The following is a 27,541-nucleotide window of genomic DNA, read 5'->3' as shown; positions in this document are numbered from 1 at the left end:
CTTTTTTTATTTTTTCTGGGAAGAAATAGGGAAAGATGATAAGATAAAACAACAAGGTTCTGACTTCAATTTGTAACACATAAGGCAATGAAGAATTAGCTTTAAATGCTTTTCTTTGAAAATCAATCACTTTAATTCTGAAAAAAAAATTGAACAACTTTTTTTGGACATTTGGCTAGACATTTATAGCCAGAACTGTTTCCCATTTTAAAATTATGGTTACAGACTTATTATGATCAGGGAATCCATGCCATGGTCTCCTCTCTGTTTGTTATCGTTTTATAGATTCCACCTCAATTTATAGCTCTCACTTTTAGGTTAAGTAATGGAAATATACCAAGAACATAAAGAATGGCTCCACCAGTTCATTCCATTATACAAAAACTTTTCCTCCCTAATTTGGGGGAAGTAAAGATGAGTTAGTGGTTAGTAGGATACTTGTATTTTATAGTACTTGAACATATGTCTACTTTGCCAATAAAATCATGACTTCATTCTCAATAATACATAAGAAAAGACAGGGAAAGGAACTGAGACTAGATTTGTGGTACCAGAAGCTTCTAATGAAAAACCCCTTTTACTCAGAGGGCTTTATATTCCTTTAGCTAATATACTGTCTAGGACAATGATGGCAAACCTGTGGCACAGGTGCTAAAGATGACACGCAGAGCACTGTCTGTGGGCACACATGCTATCCTCTGTCCCTTCACCCCCTATCTCCCAGGGGTTCATTACTAAAAAGGAAGAGGGACTCAGGTGGAGCTGTTCCATTCCCACTCTCCCCTGCCTCTCTTCTCATCAGCCAATGGAAGCACAAAGGGGGTAAGGTGGATGGCTCACAGGTGGCAGAATTGGAAGAGAGCTGAGTGCTTAGGCCATTCCCCTTCCCTCCCCCCTCTACATTCGCTGATGATATTCCTTGGGTCATCCGCTTCTCCACCCAGCAGCCCAATGGGAGCACGTTGTCCCTCCCCTATGTGGGGTAAGGTGGGGGGGGCAGGGAGTACCCAGAATGTGTTTGGGGAGGGGAACGACATGCAGTATCTAGAGGGGACAGTTATGGCACATGGTATGGGGGTGTGGGAGTGCGGTGGGTATGGGGCCTGGCACTCTGTCTCTAAAAGGTTCACCATCACTGGTCTAGGACGCTGAAAAGTTCAATTCCTTGCCCAGTGAAACAGAGTATATCAGAGGTGAGACTTGAATCCTGGTTATAAAGCCAACTCTATATACAACATACTATATTACCTGTCATTAGAGAAAAAGAAAGAATTTATGGAAACAAATATTCCTGTCACCTTTATATTTACAGAAAAGATATATAAATTCCTTTTAAATTATTTTTACTGTGTAATGTTTACTTAGTATGAAGAATGATTTTACTTTTAGAAAACAACATTTTTTGTCCTTTTTTTGGCTAACTTTTAAAATCTTTTCTCAACATATGGGGAAAGTTTTCTATTCTTTGTATATATTGAGAAAATTTTCCATTAAAAGAAGTTTTATTTCCTAAGAGATATGTAGTTGGTTTTCAATTTTGAGAATGATCAGAGGAAATTCTGCTTCTCTATTTTACAAGGATCACTAAATCTACAACAAGCTTTGAATTATCCATCCTGTTTATCTGCTTCAGTGAAGTAGGGCAACCATTGTTCAGGATGATGGTGGGGGGTGGACTGAAATGCAGGAACAGATCAGATACTTTATTACCAAGGACAGAACTAAAATGAAAATAATGGCAAAGGCTTGGAGTTAACATAAGTACAATAATATTAAAGCTATTATTTGGTGATTAATAGTAATATGAGGTTCTTGAAAAATGATAGGTTAAACCTCATTATATATAGTGCTAAATTTTTCTATAAATTATATAAAGGTTAAAGATACTCATTGAAATTGTTTGATACTCCAAATAAGAAATTAATGAGTTTTTTTAGCACTGGAATTATTATAAGTAAGTCTTCAATGCATACACACATTTCTTTATCATATAGTTAAGTGAAAGTTTTCTTATTGTTAATTTTTTGCTCCTAGTATTGTTTATATGGCATGAGAAAAGTTGCATTGAATGAAATGGTAATACAATTTCTTTAACAGTTTGTTTATGAGCTTATTTATAACCTTTACTTGTATAACTGTGCACGAAAATGATGCTGGGTATTTATTTACAAATTTTAGGAGTTTGTTTTTTTTTTTTATTTTAAAAGTACATTGCCTTTTCTTACTACCCATTTTTTCAAAATCTAGAAAACACTCCGTTTTTGAAGAATTGATTTTGTGGATGTGTATATGAATATGTGTTTTGGTTTCTATACATATAGAGGCATTACTGAAATTTGTAAATATTAAAAACTTAGAAATGATTTTAAAATAATACTGATGGCTAAGATGGATAATAGTGAATAGCAGAATCCTAATTCAAGAAATACTTTAATATTGAATAGACTCTAGTAAGTTAGAATATTATTGGAATAAATGAAAAATCTTAAACACAAAATTAAGTAATTGTCTAATAAGTTTGGGAAGACAAAACCAGATAGGATTTTATCAATTTAATACAAGTTGTACTCTGTGGAAGCTGAGTAGGCCTGGGACTATAAGAATCATCTTCTTACTAAGGAAAGGATTTAGCAATGACCAAGTAGTCTCCTTAATGACCACTCATCAAGAAGAATTAATTCTTTCCTATTAAAGTACAAAGACCTCTTTCTAAATTCCAAGTTATCATGGAAATTATTTTACATGCCCCATGGAATTATCCCTATAAATCTATCCTTACAAATGATCTGTAGGGAGTAATCTTGCTACATCCAAAGAAAAATAAAAACACTTGGGCATATTAGTGAATAGTTTTTAGAATTGGGCAATATATATAGATATAAATAAAAATAGAATTGGGTAATAGTGAATAGCAAGCTCAGTATGAATCAAATTAGAATTGGAAATCAAATAAGCTGATCTAATAATTTTACATTGCATTAAGAAAGGTATGATGTCTAGAACTAGGGAAATAAGGATCATTCTCTACTGTAGCCTTGTCAGAACACATCCAAATACTGAGTTTAATTCTGACTTCCATGGTTTAGAAATGATACAGACAAAGGAAATTACTAGGATGGTGAAGAAGCTCAGGTTTTTACTACATGAGGGCCAACTGAAAATTACCATAGTTGTTTAATCTAATTTGATGGATACAAGATTATTGTCCTCACATATTTGAGGGACTTTTACTGGGAAGCAGAATTAGACTTGTTATGCTTGATTCAAGAGGACAGAACTTCAAACAATGGGTGAAAACTACAAAGAGGTAAAAGCAGGTTTGATATAAAAAACAAACAAACAAAAAGAAAATTCTCTACATTAAAAATATCCAAAAGCAAAATTAGTTGCTTCAAGAAATAGTGAAATTTTCCCTACAAGATATCTTTAAGCAAAGACAGGACAACTATTTGAGTGTGATGTAGAGGACATTCTTGTTTGTTTAGAGATCTATCTACACAGGCTCTGATATTTTGAGATCATTGATTTAAAGCTAGAGAGAACCTTGAGATCATTTAGTCCACTAAAGAAACTAAGACCCAGGAAGATGAAATAACTCGCCCAAGATGACTCACTCAGAGATCTTATGATAATTTAAAATGTAATTGTGGACAATGCTCCTAGATCAAAGGATTTTCCCTGTCTTCATCTGTTTAAGAAGGTAGTGGTATTAGATTTATTTTTTACTAGTCATGTGAAGGTTATTAGCTAAAATCTTTGTTACCTATGTGTCACAAGAGGACAAGAAACAAAATTATGTATGAGATGAAATTTCATGTTCTACAACATAACTACAAAATGTAAATTAAGAGAATACTTATGATACTTATGCTGTTTTATGAAAAAAAAATCCATAATCATAACAAAACATGCAGCTATCTGTCCAATTCTTCCTACTTCCTACCTCCATCTCTGACAGCCAGAATAGTGGGAGATAGGAAGCTTTCACAAATACAAATAAGGAAATGCTGGCAAATCTAGTTTTTGTTCCCCCATCCATGCTCTTGGAGTGCTCCTCTAAGATTGGAGAATAATTTAACTTAGACTTGTATTATTCTGAGTACTTTGTTGAATTTGTTTAGCTCATGACAAAATAGCCTTCTTTGAATGAACAATTTACATTTGTCCTACCATCCAAACCTTAAACATTATATTCATTAATTCACATTCTTCCCTTTTTTTCATCTCCATTTGTTAGGAACTGTTCTTTTTTCTACTTATACAGCAAGCTAATTCAACTATTTCTTCAAGATATACCAAGTTAGTTGCTATTTATTACCACTCTATATAGTCTTTAATGTGTATCATCACAAATTTTATCCCTGTCTCTTGACATGTCATCTCCAAAACCTGTTTTTTTTTTTTATTTCTCAGTTCATATCAAGGCCCTGTTATCCTTTTGTTACTAGCCATATTCTACTTCATTCTCAAACCCATATCATCAGTCTTTAGAAGAAAGCCCACATTTCCCACCAAGAAAGCATTGAGAACACCCAATGCCATTCATTTCTTCTGTTAAACATCATGGGTATCATCAAATTCTATGTCCTAGAACTTAAACCAGCTCTTGTACAGTCTCAGAATAATCCAGATCTTAGCTATTTAGCCACTTTGCATTTTAATACCATTGAAATACTTTAAAAAGAGATTAGCAACCATATGTCATTGTAGTGTTTAGGAATAAATACAAATTCATCTTACCTATAATCCCATCTGCAAAAATGGAGATATTTATATACCTAATAATCTTACCCTAGGTTGTTTTAATCAAAATGTTTTATATTCAACAGAGCTCTATACATACAAGCTATCCTTGATAAACATTGTAGAAATCACAGTCAAATATTATGTAAGCATCCGGCCCACAATAGAGTATCCAAAAGAATTATAAGGTATAATTTCTACCCTCTGAGAGTTTATAGTTTTGTTGTGAAAAGAAGTTAATTCACATTCCACCAAAAACCACTAGTCTTTAGAATAGAAAACTTGGGTTTGATAATCAGCTCTATTCTTTATGAGGCTTTGTCACTATCATAAAACTGTGATAATAATACTTTTATTACATAGCTCAGAGATTTGCTCTGCAGAAGGTTCTTGGGATACTTTAAAGCATCATCTATATGTGTTATTATTAATATAATAGTCTAAAATATTAAATTGTGTTTTTCAGACTTTTAGCTTTGTAAGAAGTGGTCCTCAAGACATTAGTGGTACATTGGTTTCCAACTTAAAATTAATGAAGATTTCAAAGGAAAAAGAAGATTTTAGTGAGCTTTTAAATAGAGAAAAGCTGTCTTGGCAGAGAGAAGGCAGGTTGCTTTGGGCATATGAGAATGGCCTCTTCAAATTCCCAGAATTGGCAGGTGAATGAGCTTGCATGTCTCAAAATAAGGGCCATGGATTAGTCATCACTGAGTGTCAATTATTAAAGTACTCTGGAGTTTAGGGCCAAGGATTTAGCAAAATTTGGATCTTCACTCGTTTTTGCATTGCCCAATGCAGTCACAAGCTAAGACCTATGCTTTTGGGGGGGGAGAAGGAATCTATATTTCTTTCCTGTTCCCTAGACTTAGCTGACACCTTAGCACTTGACTTAAATGCTTTATTTATTGGATAGTGGATGTACTGTCCATTTATCTCACTTAGTTGGTAGTTACAGGTCTTAATGATTAAGTAGATAAAAGAATGTTAAAGAATGCCTATTAGAGGGATAGATCATTTAATTCAGTATTTTTCTTGTGTGAATAATAAGAGAATACAGCATTTTTTTTGAAGCTAAAAATAAGGAAAATAAATTATGTATTCTAGTCTTTAAATACACATATGTACATACAAACAAATATTTTATCAATAGAACAAAGTTATTCATTGAGTGAACTTTCAGATGTTAAAATTAAATAACTAGTACTTTAAAAAAATAAATGCTTATTGAAGCATTAACTAAAAGGCATTAGGTCCTTTCTGGATCATAAGATCCTGGAGAAGGTTCTTGATGAACACAGTATCTTGTATGAGTGGACACCAAATAAATATTGTTTTGTGGTTCTATGAAACTTTAGTAAGAATGGATAGAGGGTAGCATCTTTCTTCTTAGTATTTGCTTGTCTTTATTACAAATCTGTCACCTCTGGGAGAGGCTTGTCCATTCATATTGATTCATTTTCTCTGAGTTAAACACTTTGGCTCCAGTAACATTCACCCCCCACCTCTTTATTATTATTATTTTATTATTTTTGTTGTTATATAGAACTGAGGTACTATTCAGAAATGATCCTCTGTCATCTCCAAGATCCCCTTATGCACACTCCTAGCAAACAATTGTCCTTCCTATTTCACTTTAAACATTAAGAACTGAAGAAGCTCTTTTGCTGTTTTGACTCTAGAAAATGGACCCCTTTTCTCTTGCCATGTATGATGTTATACAATCTTTACTCTCCAGTAATTTTTGGAGCCATTCTTTCCTTATTTCTCTTCTGGCATTTCTTTTAAAAATGGAAGTCCTACAAAGATCTATCTTCAGTACTCTGCTTTCTCTTGAACTTCAGTATCTCATTTCCAACCATTTTTGAGCCTTAACATTGGATATCCAGCAAAGGTTTTACATTTAGCACACCAAAGGCAAAAAGTACCATCTTTTCTTTCAAGGTAATTGCTCTTCCTAATCTCAATGTTTCTTTTTTGTTTGTTTGTTTGTTTTTCCTGCACTCATAGGATCTTAGAAGTACAGATAAAGAGCAGCAAGATATTAGTTCTTAAAAGATTTAGCAACTTTCAAAGGTCAGATAAATATTAAAAAGGATAGTTGGCATTTGAAGTTAGGTTTTCTAACTTTTTACAAATTAAAGGCCTTGCCTTTAATTCACCTTATCTTAAATTGTCCATCAGGAAATACTGTTAATGTTTCATTCACAGGGTCTCTTCCATCCTTCTCTTATTTTCCATTCCTGCTCAATAAATACTAGCTTTATTTCCTATCTCTGCAACTTGTTTATATCATCTCCTCCAAGTAAACCCTTATCCCAAAACCCATTTCCAGCTTGTAATGGGAGAAATTTTAGGCTTCTGGGAGAGGATATGAGCACTGTAATGGTTAAAAATGTGGCTACAGGATTTATGTAATATTAAACAATGGCTGCCAAGGAATTTACTTATGAAATTCCTAAAATGAAACACTCAAGTCAGAATGAAGTTTATGGAGGTTTAATCACACTGGGAGTAGGGAAAGGATAGGGAGAGAAGGAGAGAAGAGAAAAGGGAAAGGGGCTACTCAACCTCTGACCAAGGCAGAGAGAGTTTTAGGCCCAAAGGGCCAAGGTGGAAAGAATCAGTCCTTAACTCACGTGACCGCTCTGAAGGAAAGCTGTCTGCGGGCGTCCTCCCTGTCCAAGCTCCTAACACCAACTCCCGTCTCGCTCTCTCCACAGGAAGTAAGCGAATTCCAGAGGCTGTTCCCTACCTCACTTCCTGTGTCTCACAAAATCCAATGGTTGGCTCTAGCTTGGCTTAGGACAGCCCAGGTGGGCAGTTAGTTATTTCTGATTTGTCATTGACTAGCACATGCCTGTGTAGTGTGGGTGTGCACAATTTTTGGGTGCTAGACCAAGATGGAGACTTTTAAAATTCACAAGCTCCATAACCTAAACCCCATGACTTCAAATTCTTGGACATAAATTCCACCCCTGAGACCCATCCCATATCCATACTTGAAAGTCCTACTTGTCTTTCAAAGCTTCACACAAATGCTTCTTCTTTCCTTTTGTTTTTTCTGATTCTTCCCTAAAAGTTCTCATTTTCTTCTCACTCTCATAACATTGTATTTCTACTTATGCTTTTTAATAATGAAATTTTTCAGCTACAATGAACTTTAAATGTGAAAATAAGCCCAATAGGGTACCAGCGTAAGATTGTGCATATAATTATTGACTGAGCCTGGGTTAGATTGTAATAGACCGACTTGGAATCATTTTGTGGTAACTGAAGTTTGGTATTGGAACAAAATAAGATAAAAATATGAATCAAGGTTCCTGGGAGTTGATTCAGTTGAGGAAAGATTCCTGGAGTTGTCTATTTTGGCCAGTTGGTTGATATTCATTGTCAGCCTATAGACTTGTGGCTTTTTTTTTTCCCAGATGATTAGAAGTGACATACACTATCAGAGCCTTTACTTTCTTGAACCAATCAAGGCTGGTTTCCATATCTTTTAAGAAGCAATATAGCCCTTAGTTCCCTTCATAGCCATTTGGCTTTTTACCTCATTATACCCATTACTTTGTAGCTTATTTTTTTTAAGTAGTTGCTCCTGCATATAAATAATATGTATTTTTTAAAAAGCTATTAAGCATTTTAATTTAAGATCTAAATATCCTTAAAGACTAAGCTTGAGAAAGAAAACACTCATCCAAACTCCTTTTTTTAGGAAATTCATTTAGTTCTAATACCTAAGCTTGGGAATCATGTGAAAAAGAAAGAGAACTATAGTCTAAAATCACTAATGAATATCCATATTAAAATTATTGCAAAAAGACCACAGTGGAACACATATGTTTATGTACATACATATGTTTTAAGTATGTATACATGCATGTATAGCAAATTGAAGTTAATCCAGGAATGCAAATTAGGTTAAATATTAGAAAAGCAAGAAAAATTATCATATTTAAAACAAAAATGCCTAAGTTCTGATGATTATATCAATAGCTTGGTTATGTATTCTTTTCTTCTGGTCATAAATTCAAGTAATTCTTCTGAGTGACATATGTTAATGGTTACTAGAAATTATTTACTTCTTTTGTATTTTCTATGGGAAAAAAATAAAAGTTTTCCATACCCATTATGCACTTATTACCTTAGATACCTGTTTGAGAGCACCAGATGTTATTTTCATTTGAGGAAACCTGAACATAAGCTAGTTCTAAGTAATTTTCTTATGTGACTTCAGATCAAGGTAATTAACAAAATACAAGAAAATAATCCTGTTGGGGTCAGGTTTCAAGATTAGATATAATCCATGTTAGCTCTGAAAATTTGAATGGATTATATGTAAAAAGAAGCAATAAATAAGGTAATTACCCTAAATAAATAGTTGAATTCTAGGGACAAGTTTTTACATCTTGTTAATAAGCCAGTAACTATTTACTATTTTAGTAGTTAATAGCTCAAGGAGGAGAAACACTTTTGTGTGAATCAGAAATTGTTGATATCTGAAGGCTTTGTACTAACTTCCTTCCTAGTGCTCATAACTGAAAAACATTTTAATATTTTCAAAAGCATGGAAACTTACAGAAGCTGTGTTTAAAGATTCTTCACTCTTCGTTATGGTAATATGGTTAGAATTAAAACAAAAGCAAATTCTTAATCTTGATCAAAGTGAAAATTACTGCGGGGCTGGTACTGAATAAATGTACAAATGTGATTTAAGATTTTAAAAAAGTTTCCATTTACAACTTAACAGTCAGTGTTTATTGTCACCAAATTGGATTAGTCTAGACTAAAATATTCAACAGATATATTAGCAAGTTAATATAGAAAAGTATGACTTCAGTTTTCATTCATATTTTCCTATGTAATATGATTTACCATCTCATTCTGATTAGATTACTGAAATATTGAAAAATTGGGAAATATTTAATAACTGAGAATTATTGTATATAATCATTAAAACAAAGTATAGCACATTTGATGCACACAATGTATTTTATGAAGAATTTTAATGCCTCATCTGCATGTCTAACCTACAACATTCCATATCACAAATTTAATGTAAGTCGAACATCATTCTCTAGTGATGCATCCCAAATTAACAATCCATTTTGTGATGGTGGTTTGGGTAGTGAGTGTGTGTGGGAGGGGGAAGATCATGAAGAAGGCTACAATGGAAAGATGCTAGAATGAAGACAATTTATAGAAACCATTGTGAAGTTTGTTGCCTCTTCATCATCATACCCATCTTGATTTGTTCCATTGTATTGATTTTGGAATATCTTCTTTATATAGACTAAAATGTTCTGTAAAAAATAAGTATAATATATTCTGTAAACAGTAAGACTCACTGAAGATTTTCAAGTCATTTCTAAACCTTCCTAAATAAATAAATTAGAAAAGTTATTCCAATGACCTCTTTAAAACAAACAAACCTCAACTTCCAGATATCAGTTCCAAGGTAGAAGAGTGGTAAAGACTAGGAAATGGGGGTTAAATGACTTACCAAGGATCACACAGCTAAGAACTGTCCAAGGTCACACTTGACTCTTTATCTACTGAGCTACCTACCTGCTCCTTACCCCCACCCCTGTAATCTTTAAAAGTTGGGAGATGTTCATGGCACAGTTATGAAATTATTACAATAGCTCTTTCATGAGGAGTAATACAGAGTAAACCTAAGGCAATTACAGCCTAGGGAATGGTCAAGGGAAATGAATGACAATGAAAAGCATAGGTAACAAAAGTCATTTTAATTGATACTGAAAGCTTTTAAAGGACAATATAGGAATTCGTTTTTAGCTTTTATTTTTCAGCTAGTACACAAATTGTATAATCTAGGAAACTGGATTTTTTATATATAATTATTTCATCTAAAATCAAAATGGAGTCAGCAAAAAAATATGGTGACATTTTTATTGCAAGAAAACCTGCCAAAATCAAATTTCATTTAAATGAACTTTTTATAACTTTTTATGTCATAATTTTGAGAAAAATCAATTCAAGGGTTGGATTGTATTGTATCAGTAAAAATCAAAAAGGTAAGTCTTATAGGCTATATTAATAGCCTAAAGTTTTGGGGACGTCATGCAGAGAGGGTTATGCCTCCGTGATGCCAAAACTCACAAAAAATTGATCAGTCAAAAAGATATTTTGGGCAGATATGTCAAATATCTGATTTTTTCTTTCATTTCAAGAAGTCTATGCATCATGCATATAAACATTGGTGATGAAATAGACACATAGGAGGCAGTGATGGGCACATTGTATTGAGAGAAAAAGACCAGAAACTCTTTACCACCTCATAGTTATCTATCTAGCTCCAATGAGAACAGTAGCAGAAGATAAAATATATCCCTCTGCCTAACATCCTTTTTCCCCCCATAATGGAATCACCATTCCCCTAGTCACCTATGGTAGAAATCTCAGAATTTGACTTCTTTCCTCTTCCTTTCCTTTAATGTTCCATCTGTCATCAAAGCTTGGAGGTCATGACTCTGTAATATCCTTTAAATCTGTTTCTTACCCCAAATCCCCATTGCCAATACCTGGGTCAAGTTCTCATTAACTCTTATCCAAACTACTCCAATTACATCATTCCTCATTGCTCTCCCTCTCCCTCATCTTTCTCCACTTTGATCCAAGTCATATAGCTGCCAAATTTTAATCTTCCCAAGGTTCTAATCACATCACTCCCTTGATAAAAAATATTTTATTGTTCACTTTTATCTACTAAATAAATTTCAAATACTTTAACCTCACTATTAGTCTCACTATTAATATTTGGTTTAGGCCAGATTTTCAAGCATAAATCTCATTTACCAGCTGCTGGCTTTAGTCAGAGCTATTTTTTTTAATAGAACTTAATTTCCCATCACCATGCTTTTATTTTCACAGTTCTCTCCTTTTTACTTCCCATTCACCAGGTCTATTTATTCAATTATTTCTATACATCAAGGCCTAACTCAAATGTTATTCCTGTCTTTCAGTTGGAAATGATGTATCCCTTTTCTGAATTCCCATATACTTTGCATGTACTTTCATACTATACCTTAAGGTAGAGAGATTTCATTTCTCATATTGGTCAAGGAAATTTATGAAGTCAGGGACCAAGTCTTCCTCTTCTTTGTATCCCTTATGACCTCATGCAGAAAAGCTTAAGGATATCTTATATTTTCATAGAATATTATAATTTACAAAGTGATTTATAAGTCCTTTGCCAGGATACTGGGCCATTGTCAGGTTTGCCAAGATTATAGATCTAGAGCTGCCATTTACAGTTCTAGAGAGCAATTTCTGTCTACACTAAAGAGGAAAGTGATCAAGGGCAATATTGTACAGCAATTGAGGATTGCCAGAAAGCAGTAAGATAGAAGGTGATGGTGACAAGTAGAGTGGGAACAGTGGAGTCATGATGATTCATAGGAAAGTGCATTGGGCATGGGAACATAGAAGGAAGGCACAGGGGAGACTGAGGGAGGAATTCTTGTAGCATTTGTGGTGAATCTCCACCTTAATTGAACATACCAGTTCAAGAGCAAGCAAGTCCCCTCTGGCACACTGACCCCCAAATTTTTGGGGTTCAGGCTCTCAGCCTTGACCCCTCTTCTGGCCAGCTGCTGGTTTGGTCCCTACTCCTGAGCTAACTAGTTTGAGCACTGGAGTTCAGGAACAAGTTAGTGAGAGAGATGGAAAATAGAGATCCTTGAAAAGGGGGTCTCAGAGGATAGCTTTTCCAAGTTCTGGTTCATTATATTCATTGATGACTCCGAGCTGTTGTTGAGAGCTGATTGAGAGATATTCAGGCTTTCCCAGGGAAATAATGATCTCCAGAGAGAGCCAAGCTTCTTACAAACCTGAGAGAGTTGCTTCTGCCTTGGCTTCTGGCTGGGAGAAGTGAGGAGATCAGTTGGAGTTCCCGAAGCTTCAGATTCTCTGACTGGAGTCTTGAGTTTTTTCTTCTTTCACCTCCCTCACTCTCTCTCTGCATTTGATTTCTGCCTTGCACAAATTGGATTTGACTCCTCTCTTACATACAGAGGGACCTAATTGTGTGAAAAGTGCATGAACAGAAATCAATTACTTCTCTTTTTCTTGCTATCCAGCTGTGGGCCATAGATCCAAATGGACTAAGGAAGGCTCCTGCACCCTAACAAAGATGAGAAGCAATCTTGGATATTAGATTGTGTATGGAGCATAGAGCAGAGTGGTGACTGTTCCAATTCCCAATCCAGTCTGAAGCCTACGGTGAAATAACCTGGGAAAGAATCTCAGACCAAAGAGGATCCTGCAGTTCTGACATTAAACCTGCAGAACTTTCCAGCTGGCTGATAGTGGCTAAGCCTAGCAGCAGTCTACTGAAACTGGCTAACAGAAACAAATGTTGTTCACACTTCAGCACAGTTTAAGGAATTTACAGAGTTTAGGTCAGGAGGGCAGTAACCAAACTTTGTGCTACATCAGGTCACATTGGGAGCAGTGAAAGTCAGGAAGTAAGCTGGGAGGATATAAATGAATCCCACACAAAGAACTGTTATGGTGATAAGGAAGTTCAAGACACAAACTTAGAAGAAGATAATGACTCCAAATACGCCTACAAGCAAAGACTAGGAGAAACACAGATTGGGCTCAAATTCAACTAAAATTCCTAGAATAAAAGAGATGTTTTGTTTTGTTTTTTTAGAAAGTTAAAGTTTTTATTTTTATAAATAAAATGAGACTAGTAGAGGAAAAGTAAGAAAAGAAATGAGAGCTGTGGAAATTTAAAGAGGAATCAACAGCTTTATCCAAGGGGTACAGAAATAGTCCCACCTGAGATGATAATTTCATGAGCCAGGAAATATTCCCAAGTCAAATGACTGAATAAAATGAAAGAAAATGTAAAGTGTATCACAGCAAAAAATAGACTTTTAATATATATCAAGTTGAGATAAATATAAGAAATATTGCACTACCTGAAAGCCATGAGCAAAAAATTTTAAAAAGCCTAGATATAACAGTTTAAGAAACTTCAAAGGAAAACTACCCAAATGTTTTAGATCCAGAGAGCACAGTAAAAGAGGAGAGAGAACCCACTGATAACCCCCCAAATTAAAACTCATAGTACCATTATAGTCAATATTTGACTTCAAATGCTGTAAGAAGACAGAAAGAATTCTGTAACATTTAAAATAGTTGTCTGCCATAAACTGTGGCAGTTAAAAGACTTGGGGTCATAAACTGTAAGAGTTAAAATAGTGGAAGATGTAAATTATGATAGATATAAGAGTGGGTGAGTAAATTTGACCACAGAAAATATGTTTCACTACAGTGTCTTGATTTTTAAATCAAATATAAGGTGGTCACCAGGGAATATATTTCCAATCATGAATATGCCCAAGTCAACTGGGTTTTATAGAGAATTTAATTAATAATACAATGAGGAATTAAAGAAAGAGAGAAAGAGTAAGAAAGGAATAAGTATGAAGGGCCTTAAGCCAACATGGCCTAGACCTGAGTCTTAAGAGAGAGAGATCATTTAGTCAGTCTTTTATCACTCACCACAAGGTCTGTCTAAGCAAGGATTCTAGTGACACCAGGCCAGCTTCATCTCAGCTGACTTCACCAGAGAGAGTTCCAGCCAGAGTCCTCCTCAGAGAGATCCAGCCAGAGACTGTTTCAAAGGGCCTCTCTCCAGAGCCTCCAGAGGAACAGAGTGCCCTCAGAGGAGCTCCAGCAAGACCTCCTTAGAGATTGTCCTCCAAGAGCTTCCCTTCTCCAGAGCCTCTCTCAAGAGATTCTTCCCAAGCAATCCTCATAAGATATTTCTCCAAAAGGATTCTTCTCAAGCGATTATGCTTTTTCTTATATAGGGGTTTTTCTCCTATGTCACCTCCCCTAAGTCCTTACATCTACCAATCACAGTAGACGTTTTCCAAAGGACAACCATTCTAAAAACACTGCTGGGTCGACTAATCCCTTTAGTAAGTTTGAACCAGAGAAAACACAGCTGAGTCGACTAATCCCCTCAAGAGAAAACCTCTGAATAAGTTTTCACCTCTTTGCTTCTGGCAAGTTTACAAGTTGCCCGGCCTTTATAGGTACTTAGCACCCCATTGTATCAATTCAAAAAACAGGCATGGCTCAAAGAACTCCCTGCCTCATCATAAGTATGAGTCCAAGTACTTTCATTGTTTAGCAAGGAGTTTTCTCCCCTAAAGCAGTCTTAAGTAAGGGTGGAATAGTGGTCCTCCCGTTTCTGATCCTGGTGAGTTCTTACAACAAAATGGAGAATGTTCCCAGTAGGGAATTTGTTCCAATGGAGGATTCCCCTTTGGAGAAATTTTTAACATTCACAAGTCTGAGAAATTTTAAGATTCACAATTCAAAAGTGAATAGTCATAATCAAGACCATAAAAGATTTATGGCTACCATTATGAAGGAGTTGAGTCCTTGGAATATGAAATTCCAGAAAGCAAAGACTAAAAGCTTACAACCAAGAGTAATTTATCTAGCAAACTGAGTATAATCCTAAAGGGGGAGGGTCAAGAGAGGGGAATAATTTCAATGAAATAGAGGATGTTCAAACATTACTAATAAAATACACAAACACACACACACACACCACCACCACCACCACCAGAGCTATATTGAAACTCTGAAACTCAGTAGTCAAAAGAAACATAAAGAAGTAAATATAGGAGGCAACTTGGTGGCTCAGTGGATTGAAAACCAGGCTTTGATTGAGGAGGTTCTGGGTTCAAATGTGACCTCAAATATTTCCTGCTGTGTGACCCTGGGAAAGTCACTTAACCAGCATTCCCTAGTCTTTACTTCTCTTCTATCTGGAAACCAATACATAGTATTGGCATCTAAATATCTAAGACAGAAGTTACAGGTTTAAAAATAAAAGGAACTCAATATGGCAAATAGCATTAAGGAATGAAACAAGGAGAAATTGCCTACATATTCATGCGGGAAGCTGAAATATGTGTCTTCTCAGAACCTCATTATCAGGTTTCATAGAGGAAGTCTAATTAGATATAAGGCCTTGGAGTTGTGTGTTGATAATCTTAAGAGAAGAATAGAAAGAGAAAAATATCTAACAGTTTTTGTTTTAATTTTCCTTTATGAATTTAGCAAACATGAATAATTACAGTCTCCAAGGAACAGACAACTCATGTGCAAGAGTGCATTTATCGCGTAACAGATATTTATTAAGGAGCTCTGCTATACCAAGCCTGTGCTATTAATTGTGGGAGAAATTAATGAATGTGTGATAAAACACTTAATAAGTGCTTGCTTACTATGTATCAAGTACCACATTAAGTGCTGAAGATGTAAATTTAAAAAAAAATGTCTCTGCCCTCCATGACTAAATTAAGTGCTCTCCACTATAATTTGAGGAGACAACAGATACAAGAATTCAGCTTCGAAGTACACAAAAATGTCTAGGAGCCCTAAAGCTGTATGGCATTAGGGACACTACTTATCTGCTGTTTGCCTCATTTCCCTTTTCTGCAAAATAAGGATAATATCAGTACCTGATTCACAACATTGTTGTAAAAACCAATATATATCAAAAAGGTTTAGAAACTTAAGCACTACATATAAATGCCAGCTATTATTATACTCACCAAGCATCTTTTCATTGTTATTTAGATTATCTATGATTTTTAATTCTTCTGAGAAACCAGAAGACAAAGAAATTGTAGCTAAATGGAAGGAGAGCTTATAGACTTTCCTCGGAGAGGCTAATAAAGAATTTGATGGATTAGATTCATTATTTATAAAAAAAAATTTTTCAGGGGCCTTTGATCATCTCATCAAGAAGAGCTTAGGGAAACAATAAAAATAATAGCCCCTCTGCATCAATTTCTGTTACAAATGAGATAAATATCTCCTTCATAAAGGAGTTAAACTCTATGAAGAAATTAGCAAGTCTCAAAAATAAGTTAACATATAATTCAAAATAAAATGTGTGTGAAGTATGGAAAGTATAAAAATGAAAACTGAGAACAGCACAAACTATATAGGAAAAGATGATTCTGGACCAATAAATGAAAGGGGGTGGTGGTGTCAATGTTTAATAAATTACTTAGGATCCCCCCCCATATATCATAAATATTGTCTTGGGAAGAAAACAGGAAGGCACTGGTTATGGTGAGTGTAATATATTTTTCAATAAGAGAAATCTGTCAGTGATACTAATATTTTCTTTTGATGAGGCATGCCATCAACAGATTTCCCAGAGTCATATTCCTAACCCCAAATTCAACAATATAATGTAACCAAATAAGTGAATTTTGTTATATCTGTTGCTTCAGCCGCATGGAATAAAAAATTGAAAGATGTCATATAATTGATTGCATGAATCTTCAGGCATAAAGGCAAATGACATTTCTATTTTATCATCTAAACCTGTGGTTCAGTGGAATATTTGCTAAATCTACCAGTGGAAGATATGGATTCCAGTTGCAGTGTGTTACTTACTATCAGTGTCCCTGTAAGTCATGTGAACTCTCTGGTCTTTATTTTCCTCATTTGGAACATTAGGAAGTTGGACTAGATTTGTAGTGTCTAATTCAGATAGAAAATGTGTCTCTGTGAGCCACATGCAGACAAAGAAAACCACAAATTAACATCATTTATGTTATATTGCGTTTTTATTTATTTTGATCAAGATTTCTGAATTATATTTTAATTTGGTACAATCATACTAAGAATTATTGTCAGTATTGTTGATACTTCTGTACTTAAACTACATTGCCTTTCAACTATATAAAGAAAAGAAGAGAACAAGGGGGGAACTTTATAAATGTTAATTCAGCTAGGAAGAAGGGGCAACTGTGGTAAAAAGAAACCAACCTGTCAGGGTAAAAAGAACCAAAGCATTTTCTTCACTTTATTTGTGCTATTTGCTAATATATTTGGTTCTTCTTTGTTAAAGAATAAGAAATTTGAATGAGATTTTATGTGATTTTTCATTTGATTTTTTTCTTAACTGAATCTTATTCATATACATACATTTAACTCCTTGAGATTTCATAACAATTCAATGAATTATTAAATCTTTTATGTTTGCATTGTATACATACTCTGCCCCATACTACACATTTTTCCTTCTAATACTTTTTCTTTCATTTTTAATTATTTGTTAAGAAGAACAACATGTTCCTCATTTCCCCTTCTTGACTCTGACAAATAAATTTGCAAAATGTTTTATTCCCCTTTAATTGATTTCCTTAGGAGAATGAGTTGTTTCTAAGTTTTTTGATTCCCTTTGGCTTTTTAGTCAAAGACACAAATGCACCTTTATTTTTTTTTCTTTCCCTCGTGAAAATGGATGACTAATTATTCTTTGCTGTCATCTATTATCTTGGGGAAATGATGTTAGGGTTTTTTGAAAAAAAAATCATTTTGCTTCAAGTCCTCTAAATAACCAAAAACGCAAAAAACGAAATATGTAACATTAGTTAAAAAAATGTTCTGGAACTTAAGACCGTGACTGCTCAGGAAAATAGAAGTGTTTTCTCAATGGAGATATTGACTTGATTTCTACTCTTATGAATCTCAGATCTACATCATTAATGACTAAAGTTAAAGAAACATTCTAACTTTTCATTTGGGCAGTAAAGTTTCTGAAGTGTATGGATATCTTTGAAGACAAGCTTCTCCAAAAAGGAACATAAAGTTTGGAATGTTACATATTTATAGCATTAGATTGTTCCTTTAGCTAGCAGCAAATGATAACCTCAGTATGTTTCAAATTAAAAACTGTATCTACATGTAATTAGGAAAAAAAGTCCAATAATGAAAAAGTCAAACACTGTGTCGTATATTTTCATCTATTAAGCTTAATTCTCCTTCTTTAAAGAACAATTTGTAATGTTGGTGGTCTGTCACTATGACCTATACTTTACATGTTAAATAGAATCTAGTTACTAGCACAAAACTAATCAATATATTCCAAGTGGTGGCCACTTTTCTATCTTTTCTTTTATTGTTGTTTTCTTTCTTTCTTTTGATAATGCACATTTCATTTTTTATAATTTTTCCAGATGACACATAGATTTTTGAATCCTTACCTTTTGTCCTAGAATCAATACTATATGTTGGTTCTAAGGCAAAAGAATAGCAAGGCCTTCAAAGGGGGGGTCAAGTGACTTGCCCAGGGTCATATAGCTAGGAGGTGTCTAAGGTCAGATTTAAAACTAAGGCTGCCCACTGTGAATCTTGAAATTTCTCAGACTTGTGAATGTTAAAAAAAAAATCCCCATTGGGGAATTTTCCATTGGGACAATTCCCTATTGGGAACATTCCCCATTTGGACAGTGAGAACTCTACTTAGATCAGAAATGGGAAGACCTCTACTCCACCTAAAGCTTCCTCAGAGGGGAGAGAAGCTTTAAGGTAGGAAGATAGAGACAGGATAGAAGTTTTAGATACCACGAGGGGGATGACGGAGTCAAATTAGAGATATGAGGTGGCAGGAATGAGTCTTTATTAATTTTCCATGAGCCACAGCTAAGCTCTGATCAAAGGACCCTTCTGAAGGCTTTTACCAGTCCAGAGATCCAAATTTAATACCACACAGGTCAGAGAGATGAAAGAGAGATAGAGAAGGTTTAAAGATGGAGCTTGGCCAGAGGCCAAGCTCCTGCCAGGACAGCCATCAGCTAGCCTGAAAGAGAGAGAGAGAGAGAGGCGGAGCTTGCTGGGCTATATATAATCTTTGATATGCAAATATACACAGTACATAGGGATGTATATTTGTATAACTCATTGGTTAATGACAAGGTATAGGTGTGGTTTCTCTCAACCAGGTGAGCACAAAGAAACCTGTGTTCCCGCCTAACCTGGGGGAAGCTGAGGTCAAGGGTCAGAGGCTTTCCCAGCCATGCGCAATATTGAGCATGCGCAATACTGAGCATGCTCAAGACTGAGCATGCTCTCTTCTAAGACAATCTGTACATACCAACTGTTTCCCTTGCCCATAGCTAGGGGTGGACTGCTACACCACCCATACTTAAGACTGCTTTAGGGGAGAAAACTCCTTGCTGAACAATGAAAAATACTTACACCCATACTTAAGCCATGCCTATTTTTAGAATTTATACAAAGGGGTGCTAAGTACCTATAAAGGTCAGGCAACTTGTGAACTTACAAGGAGCAAAGAGGAAAAAACTTACTCAGAGATTCTAGCTTACTCAGGTGTGGATTACTAAAAGGATTAGTCTACTCAGGTGTGAATTCAGAATGGGCTGTCCTTTGGAAAACGTCTACTATGATTGTTAGATGGAAGAACTTAGGGGAGGTAACATAGGAGAAAACCCGCTATATAAGAAAAGGACAGGCTGTTGAAAGGAAGAGTCTCTTGAGAGACAATCTCTAAGGAGGTTTTTGAGAGAAGGACAATCTCTAAGGTGGTCTCTCAAGGGAGGCTGAATCTGGCTGGAACTCCCTCTGGGGAGACTCTGTCCCCCTGAATCCTTGCTTGAACAGATCTTATGGTGAGTGATTAAGGACTGACTGATCTTTTCTTTTAGGGCTTAGGCCTGGGTTGGCCAGGGCTGCCTGGGCCGGCCTATTCTTTTCTCATTTATTTCCTTTTTTCTCTCTCTCTCTTTCTTTGATTCCTCATTGTATTATTAATTAAATTCTCTATAAAACCCAGTTGACTTGGGTATATTCATAATTGGGAATATTTCCCTGGCGACCACCTTATATTTGAATTAAAACAAGACATTGTAGTGAAAACATATTTTCTGCGGTAAAAATTTACTCACCCACTCTTTTAGTGGCCACAAATTAAGTCTTCCACTATTTTAATCACAACAGTTTAAAACCTCAACCATTTTAACTCTTACAGTTTATGGCTCTCACTCTTAAATGCCACACCACCTCTGGCTCTCAATCCACTGCGCCACCTAGCTAGCCCCCTGTAGGCATAATTTTAATAATTGCTTTCTGACATTTTGTGATCCATTTTCTTTCCCACCGTCCCAACGTTAGCTCCTCCCTGAGATAGCAGATGTGATATTGGTTGTACATGTGTCACACAATTCATACTTCCACGTTCATCATGTTGTGAAAAAGGACCCGTATTGGTTAGATTAGAGAAAAACACATAGAAGAAATGAAGCAAGAATGGTGTTTTTTAATCTTCATTCAGATGCTATCTGTCCCTTCAGTGGTGGTGGCTATAGCTTTTTTCATCATGAGCCCTTTGGAGTTCTCTCAGATCCTTGCATTGCTGATAATAGTTGTCATTCACAGTTGATTATAGTACATTATAATTACTGCATACAATGTTCTCCTGGTTCTAGTCATTATACTTTGTATCACTTTGTATAAGGCTTTCCAGGTTTTTTGGTGATCATCTTGTCCATCATTTTTTATGACACTAAACTGTACCCCATTACAATCATATACAATGACTTGTTCAGTCACTACCTATCTTCTCTGTCAACTGTAAAATATATATTCCATAATCTAAGGAAAGGCTGAGGGGTGCTATGGATTCCTTATCTGATAATATTTAAGACTATGATTCCAACAACTTCTAGTTGACTCATTCTCAAAAACCAAACAAACAAAAAACCAATGGCAGAAAAGATTTCAAAAAATAACATCAAGATGGGAAGGATTTGCTTGTTCTCTGGAAGATATGGTTAGAATCATTAGCGCATGACTAGAATGAAATATGGTAGAGATGAGTTTTCTGCAATGTAGCTCACCATGGCATGGGGATCAGATCATGTAGTGAAGAGAAGATTGGTAGATGAATGAAAATAAAATGATGAATATTTCTTTTCTAAGGCACACTGAAATTTTTTTAATTGAAAATTTTTATTTAATTAATTTAAAATATTTTCCCATGATTACATGATTTATGTTCTTTCTTTCCCTCATTCCTCCCTCCTCCCCCCATAGCCGACACTCAATTCCACTGGGTTTTTTTCTTGTGTCATTGATCAAGACCTTTTTTCCATATTATTGATGATTGCACTAGGAGGCTCCCTGAAATTTTTTTGAAATTGCTAGTATATCAGAGAGGATACTAGACCAGTGTACCAGGAACAAGTTTCTGAATGTCAGTTTTATTGATGCTAAATTGGCTTACTTATGGAATATGAACCTATGAGATGTGTTTCCAGAGACCTTTAAAACATACATAGGCATCTGTCAGGCATGATTTGTCAGCATATATCTGTTAGACTAAAAGAGAAGACTAGGTGGTTTGGAAAGCCCTTGCCACCATTCGAATACCTAATGTTTAGGTCACATTATACCTGAGGTAATTACATTCTAACTTCAGTAATTATGCTTATCTGAAATTCCTCCTGTTCTCCAAATTGAATAAATAATCCTTTAAAAACTCATGGGATATTTAGTGTTTCCAGGGCAATATGACACTTGCCATTTATCTCAGTGGTAACAGGAGGAGTTGGCCCAGTGTGTTAGATCTTTGGGAAGGCAAAATGTTTTTATTAATATGATCACTGTGTATGATTTTCTATTATTGTCCTATTAATCACCCTCCTAATGGGAGCCATAGAGTGAAATTCAGTTTGAATCATTAAGCGAATAACCCCTGTCAACCTCAGAGGTGGCCTAATATATTCTTTCCTCTTTACTGTTAATATTTCACTGTGTAATTACAGCTCCCAATCCGTGTGCAGCTAATGATGGCAAAGGCCCATGCTCCCATATGTGTCTGATCAATCATAATAGAAGTGCCGCTTGTGCCTGCCCCCACCTGATGAAACTGTCCCCGGACAAGAAGACGTGCTATGGTAAGGCTCCTCCAGTGTTAACAGAGACCCAAATGAAATTCATCTAGATTGAATCAATGTTCAGATTTTTACACTGACTGGGACAGGAGAGGATTTGCCATCCACTGAAAATGTTTGAGACACTGCTATTTCCCAGCAATATTGATGACTCATCTACTTTCAGAAAGATTGGCAGACTTTTAAAAATATGCAATATGGGGCACTCTGCTGTTTATTGCCTTATTCATGTTTTCTGTTACTTTTGCTTTTGGTGTGTTAGCAGAATTTATCTCTGGGAAACAGTGAGATTTATAAGTGTAAAGTGTATCATCAGAAAATGATGATGCAGGTAACCTGCATAACAAAGAAGTATTTAAGAGCTTTAATCTCTCCCTACACTTCATCTGAAGTCATTTTTGTATCATTTTAGTAGGGGGCTTAACAATTTAGAGGGAAAATGGAATACAATATGTAACTTTGCAAGATATTAAACAGATTTTCAATGGTACATTTATGTAAAATTTATGAAAGCTGATGTAATAGTCTTATTTTTAATAATGAAAAGTGTATTTGTAACACTGTAGCTTAAAAAAAAGGAGAGAAAAGATTTCCAAAGCTTAACAGTGTCTTTGTTGCACATCTTTTGATTTTTATAATTTTAAAATGTGCTTATTAAAATGACTCAATACCTTTATAATAATAATACATCTTAATTTACCTAGAGAACAAAAAAGGAAAAAAATATTAGCAAAGCTTTTTCCTATTCATTTGTTCCAATTCATTGAAAAGAAGGTACCTATAAATTCATTATGATGAAAATTCCTTTCATTATGGTTTATAGGCTAAGGAGTTGTGATTTGGAGAGTAAATGCAGCCCTTTGAAACCTAGTTTTAGAGAATTGCTTCCAAATGTGATTTGCTAAGTAACTTATGAGTTCATTGTAATTCAGTGACCGTATAAGAAATAATTTCTTAGATTTTTCCAAATTCCATTTAACTTAAAATAAATTTCAATTATGATATCACATGAAGAACAAATTTAGAGATTTGACATATTTAGAACTTCTGTATTTTAAGATATTTGTTTATAGTGATTTGCATATGAATTTGATGCAGCTTGAACTCCTTACTTACTTGAAAAAGAAAAATGATAAAAAAAATTCCAGGTTATTTCAGTGAAGTGTGCTAACTAAATAAAAGCACATTATAGTATCCATTTTAGATTTTTTACCATAAAAATGTTAGTTAATCATGCAAAAATAGGCTTGCTAAGATATTTGACCATGGTCTCCTTTTGCAAATAAAATATACTTGATTTCTTCTTTTCTTTTCTAGAAATGAAAAAATTTCTACTTTATGCAAGACGCTCAGAAATAAGAGGAGTCGATATAGATAATCCCTATTTCAACTTCATCACAGCTTTTACTGTCCCTGATATAGATGATGTCACTGTGATAGACTTTGATGCCTCAGAGGAACGTTTGTACTGGACAGATATAAAAACACAAACCATCAAACGTGCTTTTATTAATGGAACTGGATTAGAAACTGTTATCTCAAGAGGTAAATACCTAAAGAATCACTGCCACAAGGAAGTTGGAGTTACATATAGATGCATGTTTGTAATTTCATTTTAATCATTATTCAGTTTTGATGATAAACATTTACATTTGTCACTCTATTTTGGAGTAGTGTCAAAAGAGTTGATGATATCTATTTATAGTTAGTTTAGATTTGCAACTCCATTCTTAGTTGTTGTAAATTTCCAAGATATATATTTTACTCCCATCCTCTCCACATCTCTCAACCTCACCCATATTGCTAATAGAAAATTAATAGAATCATTGATTATAGGTGGATCTGGGAGGCATCTTTTTAGAGATAATAATTAAACAGATGGTGATTAATAAGGTAATCAAATGAGAGCACAGATAGAAAAGAAATTCATGAGCAAATCTTAGGGTATGCATAACAATAGTTTGGTGTGATTGACTAAGAGAAAAAATAATTCAATGGAACAATTCAGGATTCTGAATTGAAGACATGAGTTCAGGAGCAAGTAGGTGGCACAATGGATAGAATGCCAGGCTTGGAATCAAGAAGAATCATCTTATTGTGATCAAATCTGGCCTCAGATACTAAGTACTTTCTGGACCCTGGGCAAATCACTTAACTCTGTTTGCCTTGGTTTCCTTATCTGTAAAAGGAGATGGAGAAGGAAATGGAAAAACACTCCAGTATCTCTGCCAAGAAAAGCACAAATGGGGTCACAAAGAATATGTACAACTGAAAAAATAACTGAAAAAAAAAAGAATCATTGATTTAGAGCTGGAAGGGTTCTTAGGGGCCATCTAGTCTAACTCACTTATTTTATAGATGAAGTGAAGAGGACCATACAGAGGGAATTTACCTTCCTGCAGTCACAAAAGGAATGAATGAGAGATCCAGCAAGTCCCTAACTGAAAGTCCAGCTCTATTTCTACTATGCCACCTGTTCTCATAATCATGATTAAAACAGGACAGAAACAAATCTTTAAATTCTCCATTAAGTATTGTGAGAGATTTAAATTCTATATTGGGAATTAAAGTTATAATTATAAGTATGACATCAGTCAGGTCAAAAAGGACTTGGGATTCAGAAGGAGAAATTTCTGAAATGGATTTCTTATTAGTTGGGTCTTTATAAATTAAATAAGAAATAGAGAGAGGATCATTCTTCTTTAAACATAGCTCATTGCTATAGCTTTCTTCTAGCCTTTGCTGGAGAGTTCTCTTCATTTTAATTTTTTAAATTTATTACTTATTTATTCTTAACATACTATTATTTTTTAGTTCTGAATTTCTCCCTTCCACTGTCCCTCCCTCCCCCTATCCAACGAGATGGCAAACTGTATCAATTTTAAATTTGAAATAATGCAAAATGCATTTCCATATTAGACATGTCACCAAAAAATCAAGAAAAATGAAGTGAAAAAAATATATACTTCAATTTATACTCTGAATTCACCAGTTTGGGGAGTTCTCTTTCATAGCTTCATATGGGAAATAGCTTATCATGGCTTCTGTTTCAATTAGGATACTCACCTCTCCTGAAAGGTGGGAAGCACCCCTTCCTCCTCCTCTATAACTAACACTCATCTTCTAGCTGTGGAGGTACCCCTCAGCCTGTCTGAAAGCTTGAGATGGCCTTTTCACAGTTCACCTTTTAAAAATGAAGTTTGCTGAAATATGATGAAATGTACCAAAGGCTATGCATATTTCTGCAGGCATCTTTTTCATCCTTTTAGACCCTGATTCTCACTCTTCTACCTCCTACTTCTGACCTCATTAGCTGTTCTGCCAAAGCTATCAATCCAACCATATGCTAGAGGACTTAAAATATTTACTTTAAAAAGCATTTATTATTACTTTCTCCCACTGTGTCATCGTTTCCCCTCCCATAACTCCCTTAGGGAAATAAAACAAATTACCACATTGACCATATCCTAAAATTTATGTTTCATTCTGCTTTTTAAGGCCATCATCTCTCTGGCACAAGGTAATTGATGGATGCTGTGTTTCTGATATATATATATATATGTGTGTGTGTGTGTGTGTATATAATAGAAATATATATTATAGGAAACATACACACACATATGTGTGTGTATGTGTGTTTATGTTTCCTATAATATATATATGTATATATATATATATATATATATATATATATATATATATATACACTTTTTCCAGTGAAAAGAACATTGAGATGGGAGTCAGTAGACAAGTTCTCATTCTGACTGTGTTTCTAACTCCTTGTTCTATCTCAGAAATCATTCCCTCTTTCTGAGCTTCAATTTCCTTTTATGTAAAATAAGAGGGCTGGACTAGATCATCATTTTCCCAGCCAAGACTATGTAGAAACCAATAAAATAAAATTATCAAATCACCATCCAGGTCCTTCTGCAGTCACTGTTCAAGTATAGGGTCCTAGAAAAGGAATGGGGAAAGGAATTTGTGCCTGAAAGAAGTGAATGTTTGAAAAGTACTTTATGTTTCCTATTTAAGAAAAGGGAAGAAAAGCAAAATATATGAAGAATAAGGAGACACAAGTGTTAAGTTTTGAACATTAAAATTCTATATATTTGGGGTTTTTTTGTTTAAAAAAATCCTTACCTTCTGTTTTAGAATCAATATGGTGTATTTTTTCCAAGGTGGAAGAGTGGTAAATGGGGTTTAAGTGACTTGCCTGAGGTCACACAGTTAGGAAGTATCTGAGGCCATATTTGAACCCCAAACCTCATATCTCTAGACCTAGCTCTCAATGCACTGAGTCATCTCACTGCCCCCTAACTTTTATATATTCATAAAAAAAAACAGTGCTGTTTTGGGGAAAGAGTGAACTAACTAATGTCCAAATAAAACTTTTACTCTGATATTCTTCATGTTGATAAAGGGTCAAAAATGAGTTTCCCTCTCTTTAAATATTTTCTATCCAATCAGTGAACTTTCAGAATTAATTGTGAAAGCCAAAGACATTTGCTGTCTGTACATGGTTGCGAGATGAATCTCACAACCAGAGATATAGGCAAGATTGCTTCCTTTAAATGAAAAAACAAAACAAAACTATAGCCCTTGAGCCTGGGCAAGGCTTAAAAAAACACTTTTTTTTCTCCTAGGAGTCTTGCTGGATAATCATCCTGCATGTAAGTTCCTTGAGAGTCTCCAGTGCCTCATATACTGCTTGGCACACATAATAGATGCTTCACAAATGAGTTCAGTGGGAAATTTGCTGATTTGTATCCATTTTTGCCATATAATTCTTATCAGTTGACATGACTAGATGGGTGAATATGATGATAAGGAATAGAACTTATCTATTGAATTAAAAAAACATTGTGTGATGTGCCTGTTATATTACCAGATATTATACTAGATAATGTGCATCCAAAGACACAATTCAGAGTTTCAGTATCAAAGAGCTTATTTCCTACAGAAAAGAGACATAAATAAGTACATAATGGAGGAGAGAACATTAGCCACAAAGGGGATCTGTATCTCCTGTC

General features: G+C 34.8%; 1 protein-coding gene across 7 annotated transcripts in view; it reads left to right on the top strand.

The window, feature by feature from the left end:
- Positions 1-27,541, top strand: part of LRP1B (LDL receptor related protein 1B) — a 2,480,145-nt gene that overhangs the window by 1,632,142 nt on the left and 820,462 nt on the right. For all 7 annotated transcript variants that reach the window (XM_007494117.3, XM_056797188.1, XM_056797186.1 and 4 more), the window contains 2 exons: positions 22,383-22,514; positions 23,829-24,056. In XM_007494117.3, the coding sequence (XP_007494179.2) occupies positions 22,383-22,514; positions 23,829-24,056 (360 nt within the window). The remainder of the gene's footprint in view (positions 1-22,382; positions 22,515-23,828; positions 24,057-27,541) is intronic.

The sequence above is a fragment of the Monodelphis domestica genome, chromosome 4, assembly GCF_027887165.1.
Source record: "Monodelphis domestica isolate mMonDom1 chromosome 4, mMonDom1.pri, whole genome shotgun sequence".
In the NCBI taxonomy this organism is placed as follows: domain Eukaryota; kingdom Metazoa; phylum Chordata; class Mammalia; order Didelphimorphia; family Didelphidae; genus Monodelphis; species Monodelphis domestica.
Note: the sequence above shows the minus strand (reverse complement) of the source record. Positions and strands in the feature narration are given on the sequence as shown.